The sequence below is a fragment of the Tasmannia lanceolata genome, unplaced genomic scaffold (genome assembly GCF_043159265.1).
Source record: "Tasmannia lanceolata isolate RefF3 unplaced genomic scaffold, GAP_Taslan_0.1 ptg000008l, whole genome shotgun sequence".
NCBI classification, from domain to species: Eukaryota; Viridiplantae; Streptophyta; class Magnoliopsida; order Canellales; family Winteraceae; genus Tasmannia; species Tasmannia lanceolata.
The window spans coordinates 16,818,160-16,843,186 of NW_027518685.1; the positions used below are offsets into that span (position 1 = coordinate 16,818,160).

Below are 25,027 nucleotides of genomic sequence, written 5' to 3' on the forward strand. Positions count from 1 at the left end.
ACGGTAAAGGCTATTAAGGCTGAATATCTGTAAGTGCATTTCTTAAGCAATTAGGAAACAATCCTTGTTTATTTTACTTTGATATGTAGTACATTACCACTTAAAACAACTTCGGGCGTATTATTATGTACACCCAAATTGTAATTTGAGTGCAAGTTGCGCCTTGTAGATTGCAAATTCATGTGTAAACCGCAACTCGAAAGGCCTAAATTGCTCCTCAAAACAATTGATTTCAACAAATACTTTGCATCTCCTAATTGTTTAAGGCGAGGTTTCTATTGATTTCAACAAATACTTTGCATCTCCTTGTAAAGCCTTATCAAATTTCTTTCAAGATATATCAAAAGGAGCAGGAAATGTTATGATCTGTTCTCTGAAGACTGTCTGTGTGATGTGATTAGAGTGAGAATGGGTCTGACCAAATCTGAAAGATGAATCTCCATGCATTTAATAGGCCTGTAAGTGCTTTACTTGCTAGTTAGTATTTTTCCTTCATCAAATGCCTGGAATTATGAAAAAACCCAATCGAAAATAACACGAATCCTCAGGAACCTTTCAGCTGATCTACCTGAGACTGATTGCAAATAATTAAAAAAGGCATCTGGGTTTGGAATTTCACGAAATATCTGGCCTCCTGTCAATTGCTCATTCGGTGCCTTTGATTGTCTCAGATAGGTTATGTCAGATTTTTTTCCCCAAATACGCGCATCCATCGTACAAGACGAAGGTCGCTCGGATTCAATGGGATTTGGAAAAGATGGAGATGGGTTAATGGTGGAGGTGGAGGTGACTGATAAAGGGTGATGGGGTTAAGCTGATAGTGGCAGGAGATGGTCGGATCCCTTGCTTCTCCTTCTCTCAAACTAGACCTGGCAAATGGGTTGTTTTTTTGACGGGTATACAGTTTTGTACCCATACCCGTGAATTTCACTACGGGCCGGGTGTACCCGCCGCGGGTATGGGTTTCATTTTGCAAGGTCTATCTCAAACCTTGGATGCAATTCTGTTGAAATTTCACCCAAATAACTTTGTTAAAAATTTGTAATGGAGGATGTACTGGCGGTATAAGTCAATGGTTTTGAATAAACCAGCCCATGGTTTTGAAGAAATGGTACTAGTGCTCAAAAGCTGCCAACAGGTAAAAGCATTTTTAATTTCACTAAAAACAAATGAGCGAAGACCAAATAGACAAACAAAAGAGCAAATGGAATCTTCGCAAAAGCAGCAATAGCATCTGCTCTTTTTCCTACTTTATAGAAAAATCAATTTAATGAATTATTGTCGTTATTGTATAGGGATTGCTTATATCACTTGTTGCGGTGGTTCCCTTCTGTGTCAGTGCTGCTTGTATCCTCCCTCTAAAAACTCAAAAGCCAGAAAACTTTGTTCTTCAAATATCCTTTCTCCCCAATTCCTTATCTTTGTCGTTGGAAAGAATGGCCTCTATAGTAAAGTCGGCAGTTGTCGGAGTTGGCAAGTTTTTATGCACCACCATCTACTCAAAGATCACCATCTTCTTCAAATTCCAGCCAAATACCGACTCTCTTCGAGCAAAGATGAAGGAACTCTCAGATTCTAAGCAAAACATAGAAGGATATCTTGAATCAACTGGTAAACAAGGAAAAGTAGCAATACTGCCAGTGAAAGATTGGATACCAAAGGTGAATAACATCGAAGGCCAATGGAACTCAATGGAGGAAGATATCAAAGCCAGCCAGAAACATTTTTGTGGGTGTTTTCCAAATTGTTATTTACGCTATAAATTAAGCAAAAGTAGCATGGAAAAGATCCAAGAGGTGAAGGAGCTTATGGATACCAGGGCCAATTTTCCAGAAGAGTTGGCGGTTCCTAATCCTCAGCCAGAATCTGTCCAGGAGATGCCAGGACCGTCCATTGTGGTTCAGAAAGCAGCATCAGAGCTACTAGATCGTCTCAAAGAGTTGGTGTTGAATGATGAGATCAGAAAGATAGGGATTTGGGGGATGGGAGGAGTAGGAAAGACTACTCTTGTAAGTAACTTAAACAATCTAATGGCCGATGGATCCTTGGCGCACCCCTTTGATATTATTATTCTGGTCACTGTGTCAAGCATCTTAGACTTGCATGGGATTCAATTGCAAATTGCCGAAAGATTGAAATTCAAGGAGGAATTGGAGAAGGAGAGCAAGGTAAGATGGGCAACTCTATTGTTGGGAGGATTGAAGAAACAAAAGAAATTTCTCTTGATCTTGGATGATGTATGGGAGAAAATAGATTTGGACAAAGTGGGCATTCCACAAGGAGATATGCTGGGCTGTAAGATTATCTTAACAACAAGGTCTTTGGATGTATGTCACCAAATGGAGACCGATAAAAACATTCCGGTCATCACTCTAAACGATGAAGCAAGTTGGGAGTTGTTTAGCAAACATGTTGGAGAGCTGTCTGATGTCGAAGAGCTAAAATCTCTAGCAAGGGAGGTTGCCAAAGAGTGTAACGGCTTGCCACTGGCAATTAAGGTTGTCGGTTGCTCTATGAGAGGAAAGGAAAGGGTCGAGCAGTGGAGGAAAGCCTTAAGAGGACTCCGAGCGTCGCAACCAAGGAATATTGAACGTGTGGAGGAGGATGTATTTGTGCCCTTGAAATGGAGTTATGACTCATTACAAGGTAAGAACATTCAACCCTGCTTTTTGTACTGTTCATTATTTCCTGAAGATTTTTCTATTAATGAAGATGAGCTCATACGATGTTGGAGAGCTGAGGGATTAATAGACGAATCATTGAATATCGAAGAATCCTTAGAGAGTGGGGTTGATTTGATTGAAAAGCTCAAGCATTCTTGCATGTTGGAACCTGGACAAGGTAAAGGAACTGTAAAAATGCACGACATTGTCCGTGATGTTGCTATATGGATCGCGTCCTCTTCGGAAGATGGGAATAAATTCTTTGTCCAATCTAACATGAGCTGGAGCAAGATCACAAAAGAAGGGATGCATGAATCAATTAACAGAGCTTCATTTGTTAATGGGAGATTAAGTGAGATTCCAACATTTTTGGCGACATGTTCTAGCCTATCAACTTTATTTCTGCAAGATAATCCTCTTAATAAGATTCCTAGGGATATCTTTCTAGGTTTGAAAGCACTTAGGGTCTTGAATTTAAGTGGTACAAAAATCAAATCACTGCCAAAAGACGTGGGCGAACTTAGAGCACTTAGGATCTTGAATTTAAGTGGTACAAAAATCAAATCACTGCCAAAAGAGGTGGGCGAACTTAATAATCTAAGGCTACTAAATCTATCATACACGTATGAGCTAGAAAGAATTGAAGCCCACGCGATATCAAGGTTGTCTAGTTTGGAGGTACTAGACTTGTATCGGAGTGATTATGGGTGGAAGGTGAAAGGGGAGGTGGATGAGGAAAGTGTGACGTTGGAGGAGTTACTACATTTAGAGTACTTGTACTATCTTCGAATTAGGGTCTCTAGCACTGGTTATTTTCCTTTGGATTCAACTTGGTTGAAAAGGCTAAAAAGTTTTCATTTTTACATGGAGCCTAGTGAAATAGGGATTCTTTGGTTAGAAAGAGTTGATGAAAGAGTGGTGGAGCTGAGTGGTGATGTTGAACACCTGGCCAAATGTGCTGAGGGGATGTTAAGTATTGCAACTTGTTTATGTATACATGATTGCTCTGTAAATAGGATAGGGGAAGTAGCTAAAAGTATACCGAATCTAAAGGAATTAAACCTTTTTCGAATTGAGGGATCAGACAACATTTGGGAGGGAATGGTTAAAAGTGGAGGAAGAAGTAGCTTTCCTAAATTACAAAATATCTCGGTGATTGGTTGTGATGGATTAAAGAGTCTCATTCCCCATGATTTGCTTGAAGAACTTCACAACCTTGAAAAAATCGATGTATGGAATTGTTCCGATATGAAGGAGATATTTGGAGCAAAGGTGGTTGATGAGAATACATTGGAGATAGTCGCAACCTGCAGCGTAGTGGGCAGTAATGCACTCCCAAATCTACAATTTTTATGCCTTTTTAACTTACCGGAATTGAGGTACATTTGCCAAGAGGCATTTTCATGGCCCTCTTTGGAGATTGTTCAGGTCGAGTATTGCCCTAATCTACGGAGGCTTCCTTTTTCTACCGGTAATGCAAAGAAAATTCAAGAGATCGAGGGACGAGAGGCATGGTGGAAGGAATTAGAATGGGAAGATGAAGAAACCAGGTTGAATCTTCAAAAACATTTCAAAGAAAGGACACCATGGTTATAAGCAGAGACTCTCGCAGGTACTCTCGCTCTGCCTCTGTCGCTTTCAATTTGAATATGTTGTAGCTTTTTGTATATTTCTTTCTTAATTTTTTATTAACCTTTTGTGTTATTGTTTTTCATATTAGTGAAAAGCGGGAGGGGAGAGAAGAGAGGGTGGGCAAAAGGAGAAGCATCTTCTTCATCTGATAGAGTCCGAGAGTTGGTGTACCAAATCAAATGCTACATATATATAAATGCCATGTCCGAGTGGGTCTGTCTCTTTGACTTCATGGAGCAATCAACACGGTTGATCTCGGGGAACATCATCAGATAAAGGCCCTATGAATTTTTTGTTTTTTTGGATGATGCACAAGTCGATCCTAGTGATGGGTTCTACTTGATTTGAATCAACGGTCAAGATTATCTCATGATCTAAGTGTTGGCTTGATGTAAAAGGGTGTGTGATCTTTATGGTCTTTATTTGATTCTCGATCACGTCTGGAGCTATTGTATGGTTCGATCAAGATGATGGGAACCCCTTCATCTAAAACAATCAATTAAGATCATCTGTCTCACGTAAAGAAGGGCCAATATACTTATATATAGGGAGAATTTATATGGTCAACGGCCGTGCCTGAACTTGCAGCCAAAAAATACCACATTGTTTGGGTGATCTAAACCATTCAAGATGAAATAAATCCAATGGTTCGCATTCTATGTGAAAAATTGGATGGATGGGGTAGTCCAATGGCGGAATCGATAGGGGCAACGTGTAACCCATGAGTGGGCCCCAGCATTGTATAAAAGTAAACTAGCATGGCAAACATAACGGGCTGTCTCACTTGGTTCGAGTCCTGTGCCTAATGACCACCCTATCTGTAAGATTAAGACCCACAAAGATCCAGGAACAAAGGCAGAGCTCAAAGGGTGCATCAACGACGTAAAGCGAATGTACAAAAGCTTGATTGAGCGCTTTGGATTCGCCAAAGAAGATATCAGAGTTCTCATTGACACTGATAAATCACACACGCAGCCGACTGGAGTCAACATTCGACGGGCGCTTTCTGATCTCATCCGCTCAGCCGGGCCGTGAGACTTCCTCTTCTTCCATTTCAGCGGGCATGGGACCCGACTCCTAGCCGAGACCGGCTAGGTTGATGACACTGGTTATGATGAGTGCATTGTCCCTTGTGACATGAATCTTATCACTGGTATAATTATTCTCCTTATTTTCAATTAGTTTTGTAATTAAACAAGTTAATCAATCAAATACTTGTGGGTGATTTTCAATTTCATAGAAAATAAATAAACATATTCTGATCATCTACTGGCATATATCAGATCCCATAAAACGATTGAAAGAACAAATGGATTTTAAAACTGCATTCTTCAATGGTGAACTTGATGAAGAAGTGTACATGGAACAACCTGAAGGTTTTATTTTACCTGGTCAAGAGCATAAAGTATGTAAATTAGTCAAATCTTTGTATGGCCTAAAGCAAGCTCCTAAACAATAGCATGAAAGATTTGATAAGGTAGTAGTCTCTAATGGTTATAGAATTCATGAGTCAGATAAATGTGTATATAGTAACTTTAAAGGTGGTAAATATGTCATTATATGTTTATATGTTGATGATATGTTAATATTTAGTATTGATATTGAATGTATTCAAAGTACTAAATTATTTTTATCTCAAGATTTTGATATGAAAGATATGGGTGAAGCAGATGTGATCTTGGGTATAAGAATCATAAGACATAACAACAGTTTGATTCTGACCCAGTCACATTATATTGAAAAAGTTCTTAAAAAGTTTAATCATTTTTATTGTTCACCTGCTTCAACTCCATTTGATCACAGTGGGAGGTTATATCTTAATTTTGGAATGACTATTTCTCAACTAGGATATGCTAGTGTGATTGGTAGCCTTATGTATGCTATGACTTGTACTATGCCAGACATAGCATTTGCTGTGGGTAAACTTAGTAGGCTTACCAGTAATCCAAATTTCTCTCATTGGAATGTAGTCTATAGAGTATTAAAATATTTAAAGAAAACTATAGACTATGGATTATGTTATAGTGGGTATCCAACTGTAATAGAAGGATATACTGACGCTAGTTGGCTAACTGAGCGTATAGATCATACATCAACAAGTGGGCGGATTTTCACCCTTGGTGGGGGAGCAGTCTCCTGGGCCTCTAAGAAACAGACATGCATAACAACTTCAACAATGAAAGCATAGTTTATAGCTCTGGCAACATGTTGTAAATAGGAGGAATGGCTTCGGAATTTTTTATTGAAAATTCCATTATGGCTTAAACCTATGACATCGATTTATGTCCACTGTGATAGTCAGGCCACACTATCTAGGGCATATAATCATGTTTATAATGGTAAGTGCAGACATATAGGACTTAGGCACAGTATTGAGAGAGAGTTACTTACTAATGGAGTAGAAACTATTGATTATGTGAGATCAAGTCAAAATTTGGCTGATCCATTCACTAAAGCTCTTACGAGAGATCTGGTGTGTAAAACATCATTAGGGATGGGGTTAAAGCCATTACCAGATAATCACCAATGATGGAACCTCGACTCAACACTTGAATAAATATCAAGTCTTGAATTCAATGAGTCAAAGTACATCATATGGAGTGATTGCAAGCACTATAATATATTATGTTTACCATCCCAAGGTAAAGTGCTTGGTACCTGTAATGTATAAAAGGAAAATGCTGAGCATTTGAGCTCTTAATAGACTTATAACAAAGTGTTGGAGTGTTATAGTTACAGGGGCACTCTTGATAAGTCTACTTATGTGAGTGTGGGAGTGGTGCCGCTTCCTATGAGACATGGCAGTCTCTAGAGCGCTCATGAAACCAAGATATCGACACAAGGCCGATACATGTGTCGGTCTTTTAGAAATTGCCTAAAGAGATGAATTTTTATGTGTGAGATGTGTCCGGTTAACCAAATAGAATCGTCAGTTCAAAGACATGTCTACTATGTAATTCTGATTAACTTTGATGTGTTTTCACTAAGTAAAGGTTCAAATCGAGAGATACATTTATTTATGCATAAGAATTCCAAGCCTAATGAGAAAAACTTTCTTTGATTTTGTAAATGGTAGGGGATTGTTAGAGATTTTTCAAAATCAAGTGTTTTGTGGTCAAAACAAGTTTTGGAAAATGTTTTCTTTAAGTTGATTTGGAAAAGAAAAACTCTTCTTTGGAAAGTTACTTTTTGCTTTTGCTTTTGGAAAGAGTGTAGAAGTGCATTGAAAAGATAGTCTCACATTGCTCCGGAGAAAAGTTGGAGATGGACATATATTACTTCACCCATTCATTTCTCTTGTTTGTGTGCACATGGGGTCTTAGCCATAGGTGGAACCGCGGGACGGTGCAACGCACCGTCCACGCACGCGCGGCGTGGGCAATGGGCTATAGGCTATAGGGCGCTTTATTGGCGCACTTTGCATGCCGCATCGTAGTGATTGGAGCCTTTAATTTTTCCATATTTGATCTGGACCGTTGGATCTAGATGAAGATGAATCGATCAGATGGGTGGGCCGAATGGTCCGTAGGCCCATCAAGCCCAGTGCCAAATGGTTCGGCTGAGTTGGGCTTCGAGTCGGGCCTAACGAATGGCCCAGCGGGCCCAGTACTCCAATGGTCAGTGGGTTGTGTCCCTTCCCCCAACGGTCAAAAGCCCGGGGGTTGAGATCCGAACTGTAGAGTTGCGATCGGTCACACCTACAGGTCGACCTTTTCACCATTTGACCAAACAGGTAGAAAGACCAATTACAGGTCGACCTTTCAACCATTCCATCAGACAGGTGTAAGACATGTGAAAAGGTATAATTAATGGTTCCTAGGTAAAATTAGTGGTTCCTAGGTATAATTAGTGGTTCATAGGTATAATTAATGGTTCCTAGGTCTAATTAGTGGTTCCGAGTATTTAAAATCCAATAAATACAGTCATTCTCACTTTTTATAGTAGTTTTGACTGCATAACTATTTCAATTTCACAATTTAAAGTCTCGAAACGGAACAAGTATCAGGCCATCTAAACTATGAACCACTATGAGATCTAACTGTTTAGACAACTATTTAACCCATTGTTCATACATTCATTGCTACTTTGACATCCACTGAAGTAATATTAGATTGTGTTAAGCAATATTTCTACCTTGGAACCACTATTTATACCTTGGAACCACTAAATACTAGTAAATAGTGGTTCCTAGGTAAAATTAGTGGTTCCTAGGTCTAATTAGTGGTTCCGAGTGTTTAAAATCCAATAAATACAGTCATTCTCACTATTTATAGTAGTTTTGACTGCATAGCTATTTCAATCTCACAATTTAAACTCTCGGAACGGAACGAGTATTAGGCCATCTAAACTATGAACCACGATAAAATCTGACTGTTTAGACAACTATTTAACCCATTGTTCATACATTCATTACAACTTTGACATTCACTGAAGTAATATTAGATTGTGTGAAGCAATATTTCTACCTTAGAACCATTATTTATACCTTGGAACCACTAAATATTGGTAAATAGTAGTTCATAGGTATAATTAGTGGTTCCTAGGTTTATTTAGTGGTTTCAAGTGTTTAAAATCCAATAAATACAGTCATTCTCACTATTTATAGTAGTTTTGACTGCATACCTATTTCAATCTCACAATTTAAACTCTCAGAACGGAATAAGTATTAGGCCATCTAAACTATGAACCATGATAAGATCTAACTGTTTAGACAACTATTTAACCCATTGTTCATACATTTATTACAACTTTGACATCCACTGAAGTAATATTAGATTGTGTGAAGCAATATTTCTACCTTGGAACCACTATTTATACCTTAGAACCACTAAATATTGGTAAATAGTGGTTCCTAGGTTAAATTAGTGGTTCCAAGGTATAATTAGTGGTTCCTAGGTCTATTTAGTGGTTCCGAGTGTTTAAAATCCAATAAATACAGTCATTCTCACTATTTATAGTAGTTTTGACTGCATAACTATTTCAATCTCACAATTTAAACTATCGGAACAGAACAAGTATTAGGCCATCTAAACTATGAACCACGATAAGATCTGACTATTTAAACAACTATTTAACCCATTGTTCATACATTCATTACAACTTTGACATCCACTGAAGTAATATTAGATTGTGTGAACCACTATTTATACCTTGGAACCACTAAATACTGGTAAATAGTGGTTCCTAGGTAAAATTAGTGGTTCCTAGGTCTAATTAGTGGTTCCGAGTGTTTAAAATTCAATAAATACAGACTTTCTCACTATTTATAGTAGTTTTGACTGCATACCTATTTCAATCTCACAATTTAAACCCTCGGAACGGAACAAGTATTAGGCCATCTAAACTATGAACCACGATAAGATCTGACTGTTTAGATAACTATTGAACCCATTGTTCATACATTCATTACAACTTTGACACCACTGAAGTAATATTAGATTGTGTGAACCACTATTTATACCTTGGAACCACTAAATACTGGTAAATAATGGTTCCTAGGTAAAATTAGTGGTTCCTAAGTATAATTAGTGGTTCCTAGTGTTTAAAATCCAATAAATACAGTCATTCTCACTATTTATAGTTGTAATTGTATGGACATGAGTTTCATCCTGGTTTACTCTAAATAAAAACATAGAGGGCAATAGAGAGATAGAGAGATTATAACAATACACCATAGCATTGGAAAGAGGATGATGACAATAACAAATGCCTAACACGACCATAACAAATCCCTAACAAGTAAACAAGATGACAATACACCATAGCAGTGTAAGGAACATGTTAAATGTATGCACAATGGACCTACTTGAGAAGCTTAGGTTTGATAGCCAAAGAAAAGATCCAATAAAATCTACATTTTAGGAGAGGGGAGTTTCACCTCTCTGCAATGGATTTTCGTTTGGGATTTTTACAACAGCCAATGGAGTTTGATTTTGGTGTGGGAAGAAGAAGGTAAAAAAGTCAAATTGGTAGGTGAAATGCATTGGGATTTGTTGCTCATTTTCTTGGAGGGAAAGGCAACATAAGGGCATTTTAGTCCTAAAACACTCATTGGGATGCGTTTCACCCCTTTTTGAGAAATTAGCCAACTTCACCCTTTTTTGAGATTTTAAGATAAAAATCACAATTTGTTGAGAATTTTTCCTATAATGAATATCAATATGAAAGAATACAAGAGCACTTTATACAGTGTCAACTTTCATTGCTCAATATGCACTGCAAAACAAGGCTCACTTTTCATGGAAAAGACTTGATTGATATGATTCTAGGGATCCTTCAGCTTTGTTACTACGTTAAAAGAAATAGGATGTTGTCCTCATCAAATGTTAAAAAACAAAATTTCAAAGATCGCCATGATGGTTCACAAATATGCTCAAATGCATCTATGGTGCCTCATATGCTATTGGTTGTGATGAATTGATGTATACATTCGATTTTGTCTTTCAGTTCTGAAGCCCTTCATAGCTCTTATATCCAATTTGTATCAGATACTTGCAAAACAGAATTATTCTCCAAAAACTTTTGCTGCAAAACATCAGACCCAAGAAGAATTTGGTTCTTATTCGTACCGAATATGCATGAAAAATCTAATTCATATCAATTACCGTTCAAAAAAAAAAAAAACCATATCAATCAAATCACTTTTAGAAAAAATTCCTAACTCATCTATATTATCAAGATAGTGTGTCCAAATACCTTCCAATGGACTTTGCAGATGAACCCCTTAGGGAACTTGCATTTCTCCAAATCGCCAAGAGAATGTTAAGCAAGAACAGCCAAGAAACTAATAAAATTATAAAAAAGATCAGAAAACTGATCTGTATGTACTTTGCTGTTCATCTCAGTTCTTGGCATATCCTTCGTTCGCTTAATAATTGTTTCCTTTCTTTGGAATCTACATTGTATGGAAATAACTCTAATAACTTATGACGCACTGGGTTACTTTTATAGGCCACAAATACATGATTATGGAAAAAAGAAAAGCGATGCAGAAATATATGAATGGGAATAACATAAAGTTAACCATTAGAAGTGTTGGGGATGGTGAGGCCACCAGCACCAAGGCCACCAAACATATTCATCAACAAATCCAAATCCCATGTTGTTCTAGGGTGAACCTGTTATTGAAACAAAAATAGAAGAGGGTCTTTGGAATTTCAGTGGAAAGCAAATGAAGAACCTGTGCCACTGCTAATCTGACGAAGAAGGACCAAGTATAAAAAGATTATGGAGCAAGCATGCTTAGCAAATGAAGAAAAGTGTGCCAAAATGCAAGAAACTGTAGAACGATCATCTACAACTGCTGGTTTGGGGTTATTTCCTATTATCCCAGCCACTGCTGGTTTCATCCAGTCTAATCTTATAGTATTGCTTAGGAAGAATCCCTTAGAAATGAACTTCCTAATGAACCACATTCTTGAATTCATTCCTTGCTATCTAATAAAAAAGATTAGTAGAATATTAGAATTAGTCTGGCTGTTAAATATTAGTAGAATAATGGAATTGGTCTGATTATGGTTCAAGCCCCAAATCATGGGTAAAACATAATTGGTCATAAGAAAATAACCATCCCAAATTTAAGGCAAAGAGATGGGCTATAAATTCTTATAAACTCGAGAAATTTTTTAGGCAGGAATTCATTTTGAAATTTTCCACAGCCAAACCTTTGGATTCAGTTTTTAGAATAGAGCATAAAATTGGGCTGTATCACATGATGCTTTTTTTGGGGGGAAATGAATGCCTAGGCCTGTCTAACTTGGGGTTTGGGCTCAAATCATGGCTGCCATATTTTTATGGATGAGGAAATTTTTCCTTGTTATAAAGATTATCAACAGATCTTTTTTCCCTTGCAATTAAGTTCCTGTAAAGTTTCTTATTTGTTCATTTAAATTCATTTCCATCAATTTGTTAAGTTTATATTTTCTAATTAATTTTTTTATTCAAATGTCTGTCTTTTTAATAAAACGTCAGATGCAATATTCAGATGTCAAAATCTATGGTTTATAAGAAGAGATTATGTATCATTGAAGTGTCGGGAAGAGCAATATTCATGTCATGAAAAGAAATGCCTATGGTAAGTGGATATTAAATTTGAACTCTTGGACAATTGTGTTGCATTTCATTTTTTCCTGACAAATCATCACATACTCAGAAAATTACTTATGATTTTTTTTTTAAATATTAAAATGTTTCTTAATTGGGTACTGACTTTCGATTGAGATAAATGATTTTCAATAGACAATGGTTTGTGGAAACTTCTATTACTTTTTACCCTTTTCTTCTTATCAGCTTTGAAAGGAGGGTGAGATTTTCATTAAGTTCATCTAAAAAAATGGGAAATGCCTATGGTTAGTGGGTATTAAATATAATCTATATGAAAGTGGTGTTGCGTCGCTCAACTTGATGAGGAGTTGTTTTAAATTAAAAAAGTTTCTAACCGAAACACTTGATTGATTGAGCAGTTGTAAACTCAAATGATTAGACTGAAGAAGCTTTTGAACTTGAAATATTTATGGAGTGCTACACAAAATTTATAACCAAGTTGGATCCTAGCCTCATCAAGGCAATGTTGAGTTTTAAGATTTTAAAGCTTGTCCACAAATATATAAGTCCAAGGCCTCTGATTCCAAATTTTAGAAATCCTCAATGAGGGTTGTGCCCCCAAATGGCAATTGTGTGTACATCCAAAAACAGAACCTTGGGGATGGTTTTTGGATTTACAATTTCAATGGTTTCTCGGCAGAGTAAGAAATCTAGCAATAAATGCGAGTTCATTGCTTATTTTATCTTTGCTTTGGAGTAGAGCAGATGGTTGATGGGCAGACAAGCCTCATGTATAGAATCATCCTATTGATACTGTTTAGGCATGAGAAACCTCATGCCATTCTCTTTAGGTCGATGCCCAAGGAAGTTCTGATGTGAAAATGGATGTGAAAATGGATGTGAAAATGGAAGAGCAAGGGGTTAGATTAGAACCATAAAGAATGAAACAATATTATCTCAGACAAAAAGACACACAAGATGCAATTCTTTTAACAATTTTGCAAGATCTAACATTCTAATCAACATTATTTTGTGGGAAAGAGGGTTTACTGTCTTATTTTTCATGTATCATGGGTTAGAGGCAAGGTTTTATGTCCTCCTCTTGTATCTTTTATTCCTATTAAGAAAATTTAAGGTGTCTCCCCAGGTTTCAAAAAAAATAAAAATAAAAAATTCTCAACATTCTGATATCACAATCAAAGGCAAGTTTTTTGTCCTCTCTATATTTGACCATCTCAGTCTGTTTCTAATGATATTAATTACCAAAAAAATAAATAAATAGGAAGGAAACATTATGTTCAGGTTTCATGTCTTGACATTTCCAAGAAAGAATTAATTTCCTATTTTTTGGTTCCTCAAAGACAACTACAATTTATTTCGCCTTCATTACTATTTTGGGAATCATAGAAGAATAGAAACAAAGGAAATCCTCAGAGAGTTCTTACAGTTGTGAGCAGGAGGAAAGGAAATCTGCACGTGCCAGTAAGGTATTTTACAACATCTAAATGAACCATCATCTTTTAATTTCCCTCTAAATTGGGGAGAGAAAATTTTCTACCAACAATGCTTTTCTTGAAATCCAAATGGGGCCTTAAGAAAAAATAGCATGAAGAAATAACATCATTCTACATTAGATGTTGATCTTACCGCCATTGACACTGAGGAAATCATCATCACAATCAGAGTCCAAGTAGGCTTGGTTATCAAAGAATGACTCTTCTTTACTACCTGTGAAGGCATAGACACATATAAATAAAAAAAACAACATAGCACGAATTTAGAGAACCGGCCAAAAGTGAAAATGATAGGCATAAGACAGAGAGAATATTTGTACTAGGACATAGAAACAATTAAGATGAAAATGGTCAGAAACAAAAAAAAAATGGTGAAACCAAGACTATTGCATAACTGGCAAAAGATTGACCAATTTCAGACTCGTATTTTGATTAGCATAGGAATAGTGAGAGTCTCAAACCAAGTGTATACAATTAATGGAAAAATGGATTATAAATCACACATTACATATGGCCCTGTTGATTTTAGATTGTGACCACCGATTGAAAGAATCATTAGTGCAGTACCTTGGTTCAAAGGAAGATTTAAGATATATTACAGCTGATGATGCAAAATAGAAATTTTTTTTGAAAAGATACACTCTCGATGTATGGTACAAGGAGTGTGTTGATGCATAGTTATTGGAAACCACAGTACCAAATGGGAAACCATTCTCCAGAGAAACCATTACGTGGACCAAATTCCTATATGACCCACAACATGTCCCTCCCTCCCCAAACCCCTGTTTTGCCACTGAATTAGACTCCCTGTGAACATGATAAAATGAGATTTCTCACTCAACCAAACAGGCACTCTGCTCCCATTCCAAAGCTTGAAACCTCACAGCTTTCACAATACATCAATTCCATCAAAGAAGCCTTCTGCCCAAGCACTGGACTAAGAAAAAGGCAAACTAAAGCCAAGAAAAAACGCCCAATCTTAACATTGTAAAACTACCCAACTATTTGTCAAGAAGGAATGGACAATCTTCGCCCAGCGGCTAGAAATTTGAAGAATCTCTCTATAGCAAGTTCTCAAGCTCCTCAAAAGAGGCTTTCCTTCCCCCGAAATCCAAAAACCCTAACTCAAAATAATGCATCTAAAGACTAAAGTAGGGCAACAGAATCAAACTCCAGAATCATCATCATCTCGAATGCTAAGATATTGAAAGAAAATCAGCGAAAAACAACTTAATCCTCTCCGGTCGATTTTTGGGAATTCGGGTTGACCTTTTCCCTTAAAATCAGGTCGGGTTTGAGTTGATTCCATTTCATTTTTTTAGCAAAAGCTAAAACCGAATAAAGAATGGGTATTAGAGCCTTGATAAAGGAGAAATAAAAGCTCATCAAGCTTTCAGGTTCACAAAATTGTGGTGTAGACATATGTTGCATCTGGACATTGGGATTTCATGTAAACTATAAGCCTTTCTCATGCTTGTTGACACCGATGGAAAAAAGATTTCAGGACAAACTAATTTTCTAAGCAATCTGTTACTAAGCGAAGCCAGAATATTCGGTGCCTCAACACCTCAAACCTACCATTCACAATCACACATAATTCTTTTATTCAAATCCAATAAGGCTCTTTGAGGACTTTTCACAAGCAGTGAGGGCCTTGGATTTCTACAATGAGCACTTGTCAATGGCATTAAAACCAAGAAGACTGCAATCAATTAGCCTATGGAATCTCATGCAATACTAGTATTGTGAAATCTCATGCTATTCAATTAAACATTCAAACTCAAATCAAACCAACCAAAAGTCCAAGCATGATCATACGATCAACATGACAAGGCAGCATTACCTCATTTTCCATAAACATGAGATGAATGTTGTTCTATTTTAACAGAGAAAATACATAATTTCAAAGCTAAACAAATTTGAAGTTTTGCAACACCGGCATAGTACATGGCCTTCCATAGATTATACGACACACCTTATTACCCAAACTGAACAAGGAGAAATTTGAAAGAATAAACAACATGAGGAAACACTGAAGAAATTCACAAATTAAAAAAAAAAAAAAACCCCAATATCCAAACCCTCCCCTTAAACCCTTCTCAACTATCGAATCAAACACAAAAAGAACATCTCGAATTGCACACTAATCAACCTAAGCTGAAATCCAGAAATAACTATCTTTCTACCAAACGAAAAACATCATAATCGAGAACAAGTTCACCAATTCAAGTTCTCAAACTCCTCAAAACAAACCAAAAACCCTAACTCAAACTAAAACATCTAAAATTAGGGCAACAAAATCAAACTCCAAAAAACCCAGGAAAAAAATATCCCAAACCACCAAAACCCTCTCCCACAAAACCCTATTTTGCAGATATGATGTGAAAAATTACCTTATCCAACAAGAGATTGATTCGAAGGTGGGGAATCCTCTTCTTTAATGGCAGCTCCGTGCGATTTTCGTGAGGAATGAGAGCAGGGAGGGTTTCGGAACTATGGGGACGAAATAAAGTAGGGGAAGACGACAGGACTGTTGCAGATGGAAATGCGTGGCTGGGAAAGGAAAATGGGACCGAATAGGAAGATTTACAAAGCAAGGGTGTGTAATTTCAGAAAAAGACGCAGACGAACATTCATGCGTTTTCCTTTTTAGTAGTAAAGGATTACTTCTATTTTCCTCCCTCTGACACTCAAAGCTTCAATACCTTGTTCTTCAAATAACCTTCCTCACCAATTCCACATCTGTGCCCAAATTGTTATTTGCATTCTAGATTGAGCAAAAGTATCATGGAAAAGATCCAAGAGGTGAGCCAGCCTATTGGCTCTACCAATTTTCCATCAGGGTTTGTGATTTCTTATCCTCTGCGAGAACCGGTCGAGTTGATACCAGGGCCATCACTTGTACATCAACATGCTGCATCAAAGTTATTAGTTCGTCTTATGGGGCTAGTTTTGAATGGTCACACCAGAAAGATTGGAATATATGGTATGGGAGGAGTAGGTAAGACTACTCTTGTACGTAACTTAAATAATATGTTAGCCGAAGGATCTTCTTCGGCGCAACCCTTTAATATTGTCATTTGGGTCACTGTGTCAAGCATCACAGACTTGCATGGGATCCAATTCCAAATTGCTAGAAGATTGGGATTGAGGAATGAGTTGAGGGGAGAGAGCAAGGAAAGAGGGACCAACATATTGTTGGAAGAATTGAAAAAAGAGAAGAAATTTCTCTTGATCATGGATGGTGTTTGGGAGAAAATCGATTTGGACAAGGTGGGTATTCCACAAGGAGAAGATTACCTGGGTTGTAAGATCATATTAACATCCAGATCTTTGGATGTCTGTAACCAGATGGAGACGAATGAAAACATTAGAGTCGACTGTCTAAATGATGAAGCGGGTTGGGAGTTGTTTGGTAATTATGTTGGAGAGTTACCTGATGTCGAAGATATAAAATCTTTAGCAAGGGAGGTTGCTCAAGCTTGTATGGGGTTGCCACCAGCAATTAAGGTTGTTGGTAGCTCTATGAGAGGAAAGAAAACGGTCGGGTTTTGGAGAGACGCCTTGGAAGGACTTAGAAGGTCGGCAATTATTATTGAACCTGCTGAGGAGGTATTTTTGCCTTTGAAATGGAGTTACGACTCGTTACAAGGTAAGAACATCCAATCCTGCTTATTGTATTGCTCGTTATTCCTAAGGATTTTTCTATTGGAGAAGGTGAGCTCATACAATATTTGAGAGCTGAGGGATTACTAGATGAATCAATGAATCCAAAGGAATCCTCGGATACTACTGGGGTTGCTTTGATTGAAAAGCTCAAGAATTCTTGCATGCTGGAACCTGGAAATCATCAAGGAACAGTAAAAATGCACGATATTATTCGCGAGTTCGCTCTATGGATGGTGTCCTCATCTAAAGATGGGAGTAAATTCTTTGTACAATCTGACATGGGCTTCAATAAGATGATGATTGGGGAGGGGATGCATGATTCAATTAAAAGAGTATCACTTATTCGTGGGGAACTAAGTGAGATTCCTAAGTATTTAGCTGGATGCTCTAGGCTATCAACTTTGTTTCTACAGAATAATCCTCTTAAGAAGATCCCTAACGAATTCTTTCTAGGTTTGAAAGCACTTAGAGTCTTGAATTTAAGTGGCACACTTATAGAATCACTGCCAAAAGAGGTGGGCGAACTGAGTAATCTAAGGTTACTGAATCTATCTTGGACGGGTGCGTTAGAAAGCATTGAAGCCCACACAATCTCAAGTTTGTCTAGCTTGGAGGTACTAGACATGTATGAGAGTGGTTATGGGTGGAACTTGAAAGGCGAGGTGGATGAGGAAAGTGCGACGTTGGAGGAGCTACTACATTTGAAGTGCTTGTATTTTCTTCGAATCAGGGTATATAGCAATGCTCATCGTCCTTTGGATTTGGATTGGTCGAAAAGACTGACAAGTTTTCAAATTTACATAGGGCATAATAGAGGAGATCGTGATTGGTTATCATTACAAGCAGGGGAAAGAGTGGTGGAGATCGATGGCGATGTTGAACACTTGGCCAAATGTGTTGAGGGGATGTTAAGCATTGCAATTGATTTAGATTTGAAGGGGGGCATTATAAATGGAATATGGGAACTTTCTAAGAGTATACAACTACAATGCTTAAAATCACTTAATATTTACGAATGTCAAGTGAGAAAGCTAATGATAAGAAGAGAAGATGTCCAACATGAGGTACTACCAAATCTAGAGGAAATATCCCTTACAGCTATTGAGAACGTAGAAAACATTTGGGAAGAAATGGTTGCAAGTGGAGGAGGAAGAAGATTTCCTAAATTACGAAAGATCGCAGTGATTCATTGTGAGGGGTTGAAGAGTCTCATCCCCTATGATTTCCTTCAAGAACTAGACAACCTTGAAGACATCTATGTAGGGAATTGTTCTAATATGGAGGAGATATTTGGAGCAAAGGTGGTTGATGAAAATACACCAAAGATAGTCTCAACCACTGTGGCGGATAGAAATGCACTTCCGAAGCTATGGATTTTAACACTTGGAGTGTTGCCGCGATTGAGGTGCATTTGCCAAGAAACATTTTCATTGCCTGCTTTGGAGATAATTACTGTAGAGCGGTGCGATGACCTACGAAGGCTTCCTTTTTATACCGGTAACGCAAATAAAATACGAGAGATCGAGGGGGAAGAGGAATGGTGGAAGAAATTAGAATGGGAAGATGACGATACCAAGTTGAATCTTCAAAAATATTTCAAAGCCTCTCTCTCTCATGTGTATCCATTACCCCGTGCCTTCTTACTAGATAATGAATAAGCCTTGCAATGTTCACAACAATATCATCATCAAATTAATGTCATTCTATTTTTCTTGCTGGAGAAATGAGGTTTTATATTGCAATAACTGAATAGATGAACATGTTTAATTTGGTTTTCCTGTCAACTAAAATTGAACAATTACTGCAAAGACATATTTCTCCCTTGCTCACATATGAACTCACTCAATTTGAATCTTTTTACACTTCCTTTTTTTTTCTTTTGGCTTGTATTTTGACCATCTTGGTCCCCTGGGCTGTACCCTCATTTTAATGATGGGCAGTGATAAATCGACCCATATAGGGCAGTGCTGAGAGAGAGAGAGAGATGGGTTCGATTTAAGATAGTAGGGGGTCGATTTATCACTGCGCTTAAAAATTTGTTGCCATTTGGGAAAAAAATAGAGAAAGACGACAGGAAAAGAATAGTTGGAATATTTTGTCATCCACAAGTGAACGAGTAAATGATGAGGGATGATGCCAGCACTGAAATATTTATAGAGCTATGATTAGGAAAGTTATCTGAAAATGTTTCTAAACAAGAGCAGTCAAAAGAACGAATAGATGACCAACTTGAAGCATACTAGTGGCAACATAAACACAAATTCAAAAACTTACAAAGGAAAATTAGAGGAAAGACCAGGTAGATGTAAAATAAAAAGTATCTTAGAACACTGTTGGAAAGATAAGATGCCCACCTTGAAGCATGACTGCCATCTTAAAATTATTTTTCTTCCACATCTAGAAATATGATGTATTTATGACTTCTTTAAGATATCATTACAAACTAAAGGTCCTTGGAACAAAAAATTGAACTGCGGCAGTTCAAGTTACCTTTGTTTTATGTGTATTCAAACAATGGAGGAATTCTAGAAAAAGAATTATTTTCTATACTTCTCTAAAGAATTCATGCAATCCAAACAAAGCCTAAAATGGCAACAAAAATCAATGGTTTAGCTTTTCTTGACAGAATCCTATACGAGGCTTAGACGTACGTATCAAAGGCCAAGGATCATCCAATTAAGGTATTGATGCAGAAACATAGCTTTTCTTGGCATTTTTGTCATTCTAGAAAAGCTAGGGGTGTTTTTGTCATTTCATTTTGTAATTGGCTATAAATAGCCCATTTTCCCACCAATTGGAGGGAGAGGCTCTCATTTTGATTTGAATAAAAAAAATTGAATATGATTTTGATGCAAGAGCTCGTAAAGAACATATCAGATACCTTAGATGTCCATTCCAGTTCAGAGATCTCTCGATTTGCCTGACAGTAATTGTATGTTTCTGCATGTATCTCCTCAAGGCTTTAACTCATGTTACTTGATTTTGGAGAAGCTTCATTTCTCAACGGATTGAGTTTGTCAATTGGAAATTTGAGTTACAGATCATGTTAATAAACTCATGTTAATTGATCTTGCATTATTACAGAGCCGCCACTCTTGATTTTTGAATTGAAAAGTGCAGAGAGCCTCTATTATACTGCTTAGTGTATTGGTCGTTTCCATTTGGATTTAACCCCCGAGTATCCATCTTAAGATCAACTACTTTGGCATTTCTCAAATACTGCATTTGTATTTTAGTAGTTGTTAAAAGAACTAACTCGAATTGTGATCAGCCACTCTATTGTTTGGCTTACTACACAATGGAGATTAGTCATACCAGCAACTGTCATTGCATTGGACCTTTAGTCTTATCTTTGAGTGGCTGTTAAGAACTATAAGTATAGATGAATGGGATATCAGAGTGGTATCAGAGCAACCATGTGCCACTTACACTACAGCCTAATGACCCCCACTTTAAATGATCTGAACTTTCCATGTGATTGGCCTATCTTTTTATAACTTGTAGACAAAAATCGTGACTCATTCAATAATTCTAACCTCTTGTAAATGTGGCCACTGTCACTTGCAGGCAAAGGTGGTCAAAAGGCCGTATATCCCGAAAAATAAGAAAGCTCCAACAAAATGAGTCAAAACTCTTAATTAGGTTCAGGTAAATTTGGTAGACCATTCAGGTGATGCAAAACAAGCAACTTCCGAGTGAAATGTATATTTTGTTGTTAATTGTAAACTTTTGGCTAGAAGTAGTTTTTTACTGTCTATGTTTTACGAGGAAAAGAACATACTAGGTGGATTTGAGGCTCCTGGGATGATTTGGGATGATTTTTTCATCATAGGAGACTGAAAGCAATATATGTCAAATGGAAGCATTATCTGTCAAATGGACAGTTCAGAATCATGTAAAGATGGGACCTACTATACCGTTGTGATGGCACCCTCCTAAAGCATTCTTGATTTTAATTTATTGTATTTTTGCATAAGAACAACCAATTTATCAGCATTGATCACTAATGCATCACTAAGGCCGTGTTCGTTTAAGACTGTGACAACAGATTGAGAGCCCCAAACTGATTAATGTGCTCAAGATTAAGGGCCTGTTCGTTTGAGATTGCGACAACCGATTGTGAGCCCAAAACCTATTATTGGTCTCAAAGTACATTCACATTTGAGTCCGATAATAGGTTTGGGGTTCACAATTGCTTGTCACAATCTCAAACAAACAAGGCCTAAAAGTAGTTTTGAGTCCAATAATCAGTTTGTTGGGTAGTGACCACATGGCCTCATCCGATTGCGTAGGAAGTTAACCGCATTTTGTGCGGCTTAGTGGGGGCGTAGCAAGAGGCTGTCAAGTATGGGTTGTTGAGTTAGAGTTTCTCTAACTCCACGGTTATATCTCGTTATTATAACGATACGATGGATTAACCCGTGGTAAATTATCTCTGGAAAAACTCCCTACATCTATGTTTAAATTTTCAATGTGAGACTAAAGCCAAGGTTTTGATCTTAGGTTCTTCGTTGTTAGGAGTTTTGAGAGGGCTAGGAACACTTACAAATGGTTTAGGAATGGATTTATTTGAAAAGGGGGCGTAGAGAGGGAAAACTAGGAGGATATGATCAAAATTTAATTTTGAATTTTTAATCCATTCCAAATCCCGACAGATGCACGATGATGCAGGCCAGGGAAGAGAAATAGACGAAAGAAGAGAAGAAGAAGAGATGAGGGAGAATAGAGGAGAAAGAGCAGAATAGAAGAAGAAGAATGAGAGAAGAAGAGAATGGGGAAGAAGAAGAAATCTGTAGGGGAGAGAGATCAATTCCATAGAAAATAAATAAATTCCTTAATTCTAAATAGCATGGAAAATAAAAGTCCTAAAACTAAATATATATCGTAGAAATAAAAATCCTAGAAACTAAATATCATGAAATAAATTCTTAAAAGTCCTAATGAGCAAATATGCCATTTATTGGGCCTACAATCCGCATCACAAGAGCAATATGAGCTCCGACCGATAGATAGTATGCCTACCAGTCGGTTAAAAGGAGGGTTGACCTAGGGAGTTTTTGATAGGAAAATGATATCATCTCAACAACTTTTTGTTATTGGCGCTGTTCTAGCTTGTAGTTTCTTTTTTAATTGGCTTGTGAGAATTGTTGGGATCCATAAAGACCTTTTGACAGATCTTTAAATATTAGAACAGAAGATAGGTGAGCTCATATATGAAAACATGGTTGTGATGATATCATTTCCCTTTCGATATATTGGGCTAAGGGAGAAATTATATGGTGGACGGGGCTTTGCACGCACTTGCAGCAAACTAAAAACAGTGGAGCCCACATTTTTTTGGGTGATCCAAAGCATTCATTTGTTGGGCCCTGATGTAGGTAGGGCGTGCCTAGAAAATCTTCTCCATAGGATGATCCAAATCTGTCTATTTGGGGAGGTCTAAAATGGAGGGTATGGTATTAAAACCGCCACAAATCGGAGGTTTAGGATCATCATACGACGAAGATTTTCTGGGCACACCCTATCTACACTAGGGCCCAACAAATTGAATGGTTTAGATGACCCCAAACAATGTGGGCCCCATTGTATTTTTGGGATGGTGCATGCACGGCCGTCCATCATATAAATTCTCATCTTTTAGGATATTTTGGTATTTTCATTTAGTAGAGTTCTAGGGATTTATAGGATTTCCTAATCCTAGAATTCCCTAGTAAGGAAGCCACTTTGAGTGGCTCCGTGGAATCTCTTCTATTAGCCGTGTAGCCGTTTGGGTTTGGATACACGGATTTTAGAATCTTGGATTTCCCTTAAAATCCTGGATGGGAGATAAAAGAAGGAGACCGAATGTATGCCGTTTTCTGATTTCATGTCCTTCTTTTTGTCGAGCGAGAGAGTAAGAGATCATCCTATGTTTCCAGGTTTTAGAAATCTCAGGATGGGGAAGATATTTCTAAAACCTAGATTTCTTACTTAAAATACAGAATTTAACAGCACTTTCAAACTAAAACATGGATTCTAAAATCTACGTATCCAAACAACAGCGGTTCTTTCTTTGAAGCGAAAGCTGGAGGAAAAAAATAAATAAATTCTGTTCTTAGAAGAAACAAGTTGGGTTTTCTCAGATTTCAATACTCGCTCCTTCCAATATGCCACAAGGTACTTCTTCCTCTCTTGGGTTTATTCTGATTAGGTATTTTTGGTTGCAAATATTCATTCATTCCTTGTAATTTTTGCTTGCTTCTCAGATCTTCCGGGTTTCTATTTCGACCCAGAGAAAAATAGATACTTCCCTGTCAAAGGTCGGATTCCGGGTTCAAACCCTAATACTACTGCTTCTCATATTCAAGGCTCATCATCATCAAAGCCGAACCGGGTATCTCTTTGGTTTCTAGTTTTCTAGAGCCAAAATTTCTCTTCTTTTATGTTTTTAGCAGCTCTGTACACATATTAATTATCCACTTTCAGCATGTTATAGGATATCTTCATTGATTAAACTACAAGAGATGGGATTGATTGATTGCTCTCTAATCTCTCAACCTTATGGTGCGTTTGCATGTAATGCCCAAATTCCAATTTGGTTTTTTTTTTTTTCAGCTTGCAATTTATATGTAAGTTGAAATCTCAAAAGTCTCAAATTGTCCCAATTTCAATTAGCCTTTTTCTCCCCTGAAAGTTAATGGTAGGATATTGATAAACTAGTTTTCAGTAAGATATACATTCAACCACCCTTAGTAAAATATACAGATTATTGGTACCATGATGTGATATAGGACTCTTAGTCAGACTAATGCGTACATTTTAGAATACGGGGATGTGGATAGTTATTGAGTCTCGTTGCATTCAATAGCTTCATTTGCTTGTGCTCATCTGAAATTTAAGGGGCCGGCTTTGGGTAGCTATGTGAAAGGCTGTGTACTTTGGAATTTATAGGTGTTAGGCAACATCATTGGCGGCCAAGAGAGATTGAACGTGTCAGGACTCTTGAACATGTCAAAAAAGGCTCTTTTTAAAATCTCTACTAAGATTAACTTTGCAAGAAGTATAACCTGATTTTGTCGATAAAATTTGGGCTCCCTTTTTTGTCCTGAAAATTGAAATATTTTAAACTATATGGATATAGCCATTTTAGATATAGCTATTGTAGATCTCGTAAAAATCTACGAAACCAACCATTGTTCACTTAAAATGGATATTTGGGTTCTAAAATTCTTCCTTTATAGAAGTTTCTTATGGAGTGAAGCACCCTCTTTTCAAGTGTGATAATACTGGGCTTGTGATGGCAAGACGACACACAACTGGTTGGTCATGGTGGCAATCACTGCCCATGCAAGAGAACATCTAAAACATAACAAGAGGATTCCTTCTCTCGTTATGCAAAAAATGAGTCATATTCTTACTTTTATCAGGAGTTATGTTTCTACTTTTATTTCTATTACACTTGTTAATGGATTATATATGATTGGTCTGTCAAGCTATTTGTCAATATTCAATACTTGGTTGGTTTAG

General features: G+C 37.2%; 2 protein-coding genes across 5 annotated transcripts in view; both read left to right on the forward strand.

The window, feature by feature from the left end:
• Positions 1 to 1,333: 1,333 nt before the first annotated feature.
• Positions 1,334 to 25,027, forward strand: part of LOC143884604 (disease resistance protein At4g27190-like) — a 54,286-nt gene continuing 30,592 nt past the window's right edge. Inside the window, exons 1-3 of one of the 3 annotated variants that reach the window (XM_077388255.1) lie at positions 1,334 to 3,173; positions 3,243 to 4,275; positions 4,384 to 4,611. In XM_077388255.1, the coding sequence (XP_077244370.1) occupies positions 1,437 to 3,173; positions 3,243 to 4,259 (2,754 nt within the window). In that variant the 5' untranslated portion in view covers positions 1,334 to 1,436 and the 3' untranslated portion in view covers positions 4,260 to 4,275; positions 4,384 to 4,611. Of the gene's footprint in view, positions 4,276 to 4,383; positions 4,612 to 25,027 lie in introns of those variants that run through there. The other 2 variants (XM_077388254.1, XM_077388256.1) reach the window with 2 other exon arrangements.
• Positions 23,229 to 25,027, forward strand: part of LOC143884603 (uncharacterized) — a 29,782-nt gene continuing 27,983 nt past the window's right edge. The window contains exons 1-2 of one of the 2 annotated variants that reach the window (XR_013252997.1): positions 23,229 to 23,677; positions 23,767 to 23,894. Coding sequence is in view for 1 of the 2 variants with exons in the window: in XM_077388252.1 (XP_077244367.1) it covers positions 23,668 to 23,677; positions 23,767 to 23,894 (138 nt within the window). In the remaining variant the exon portion in view is untranslated. The remainder of the gene's footprint in view (positions 23,678 to 23,766; positions 23,895 to 25,027) is intronic. The other variant, XM_077388252.1, reaches the window with a different exon arrangement.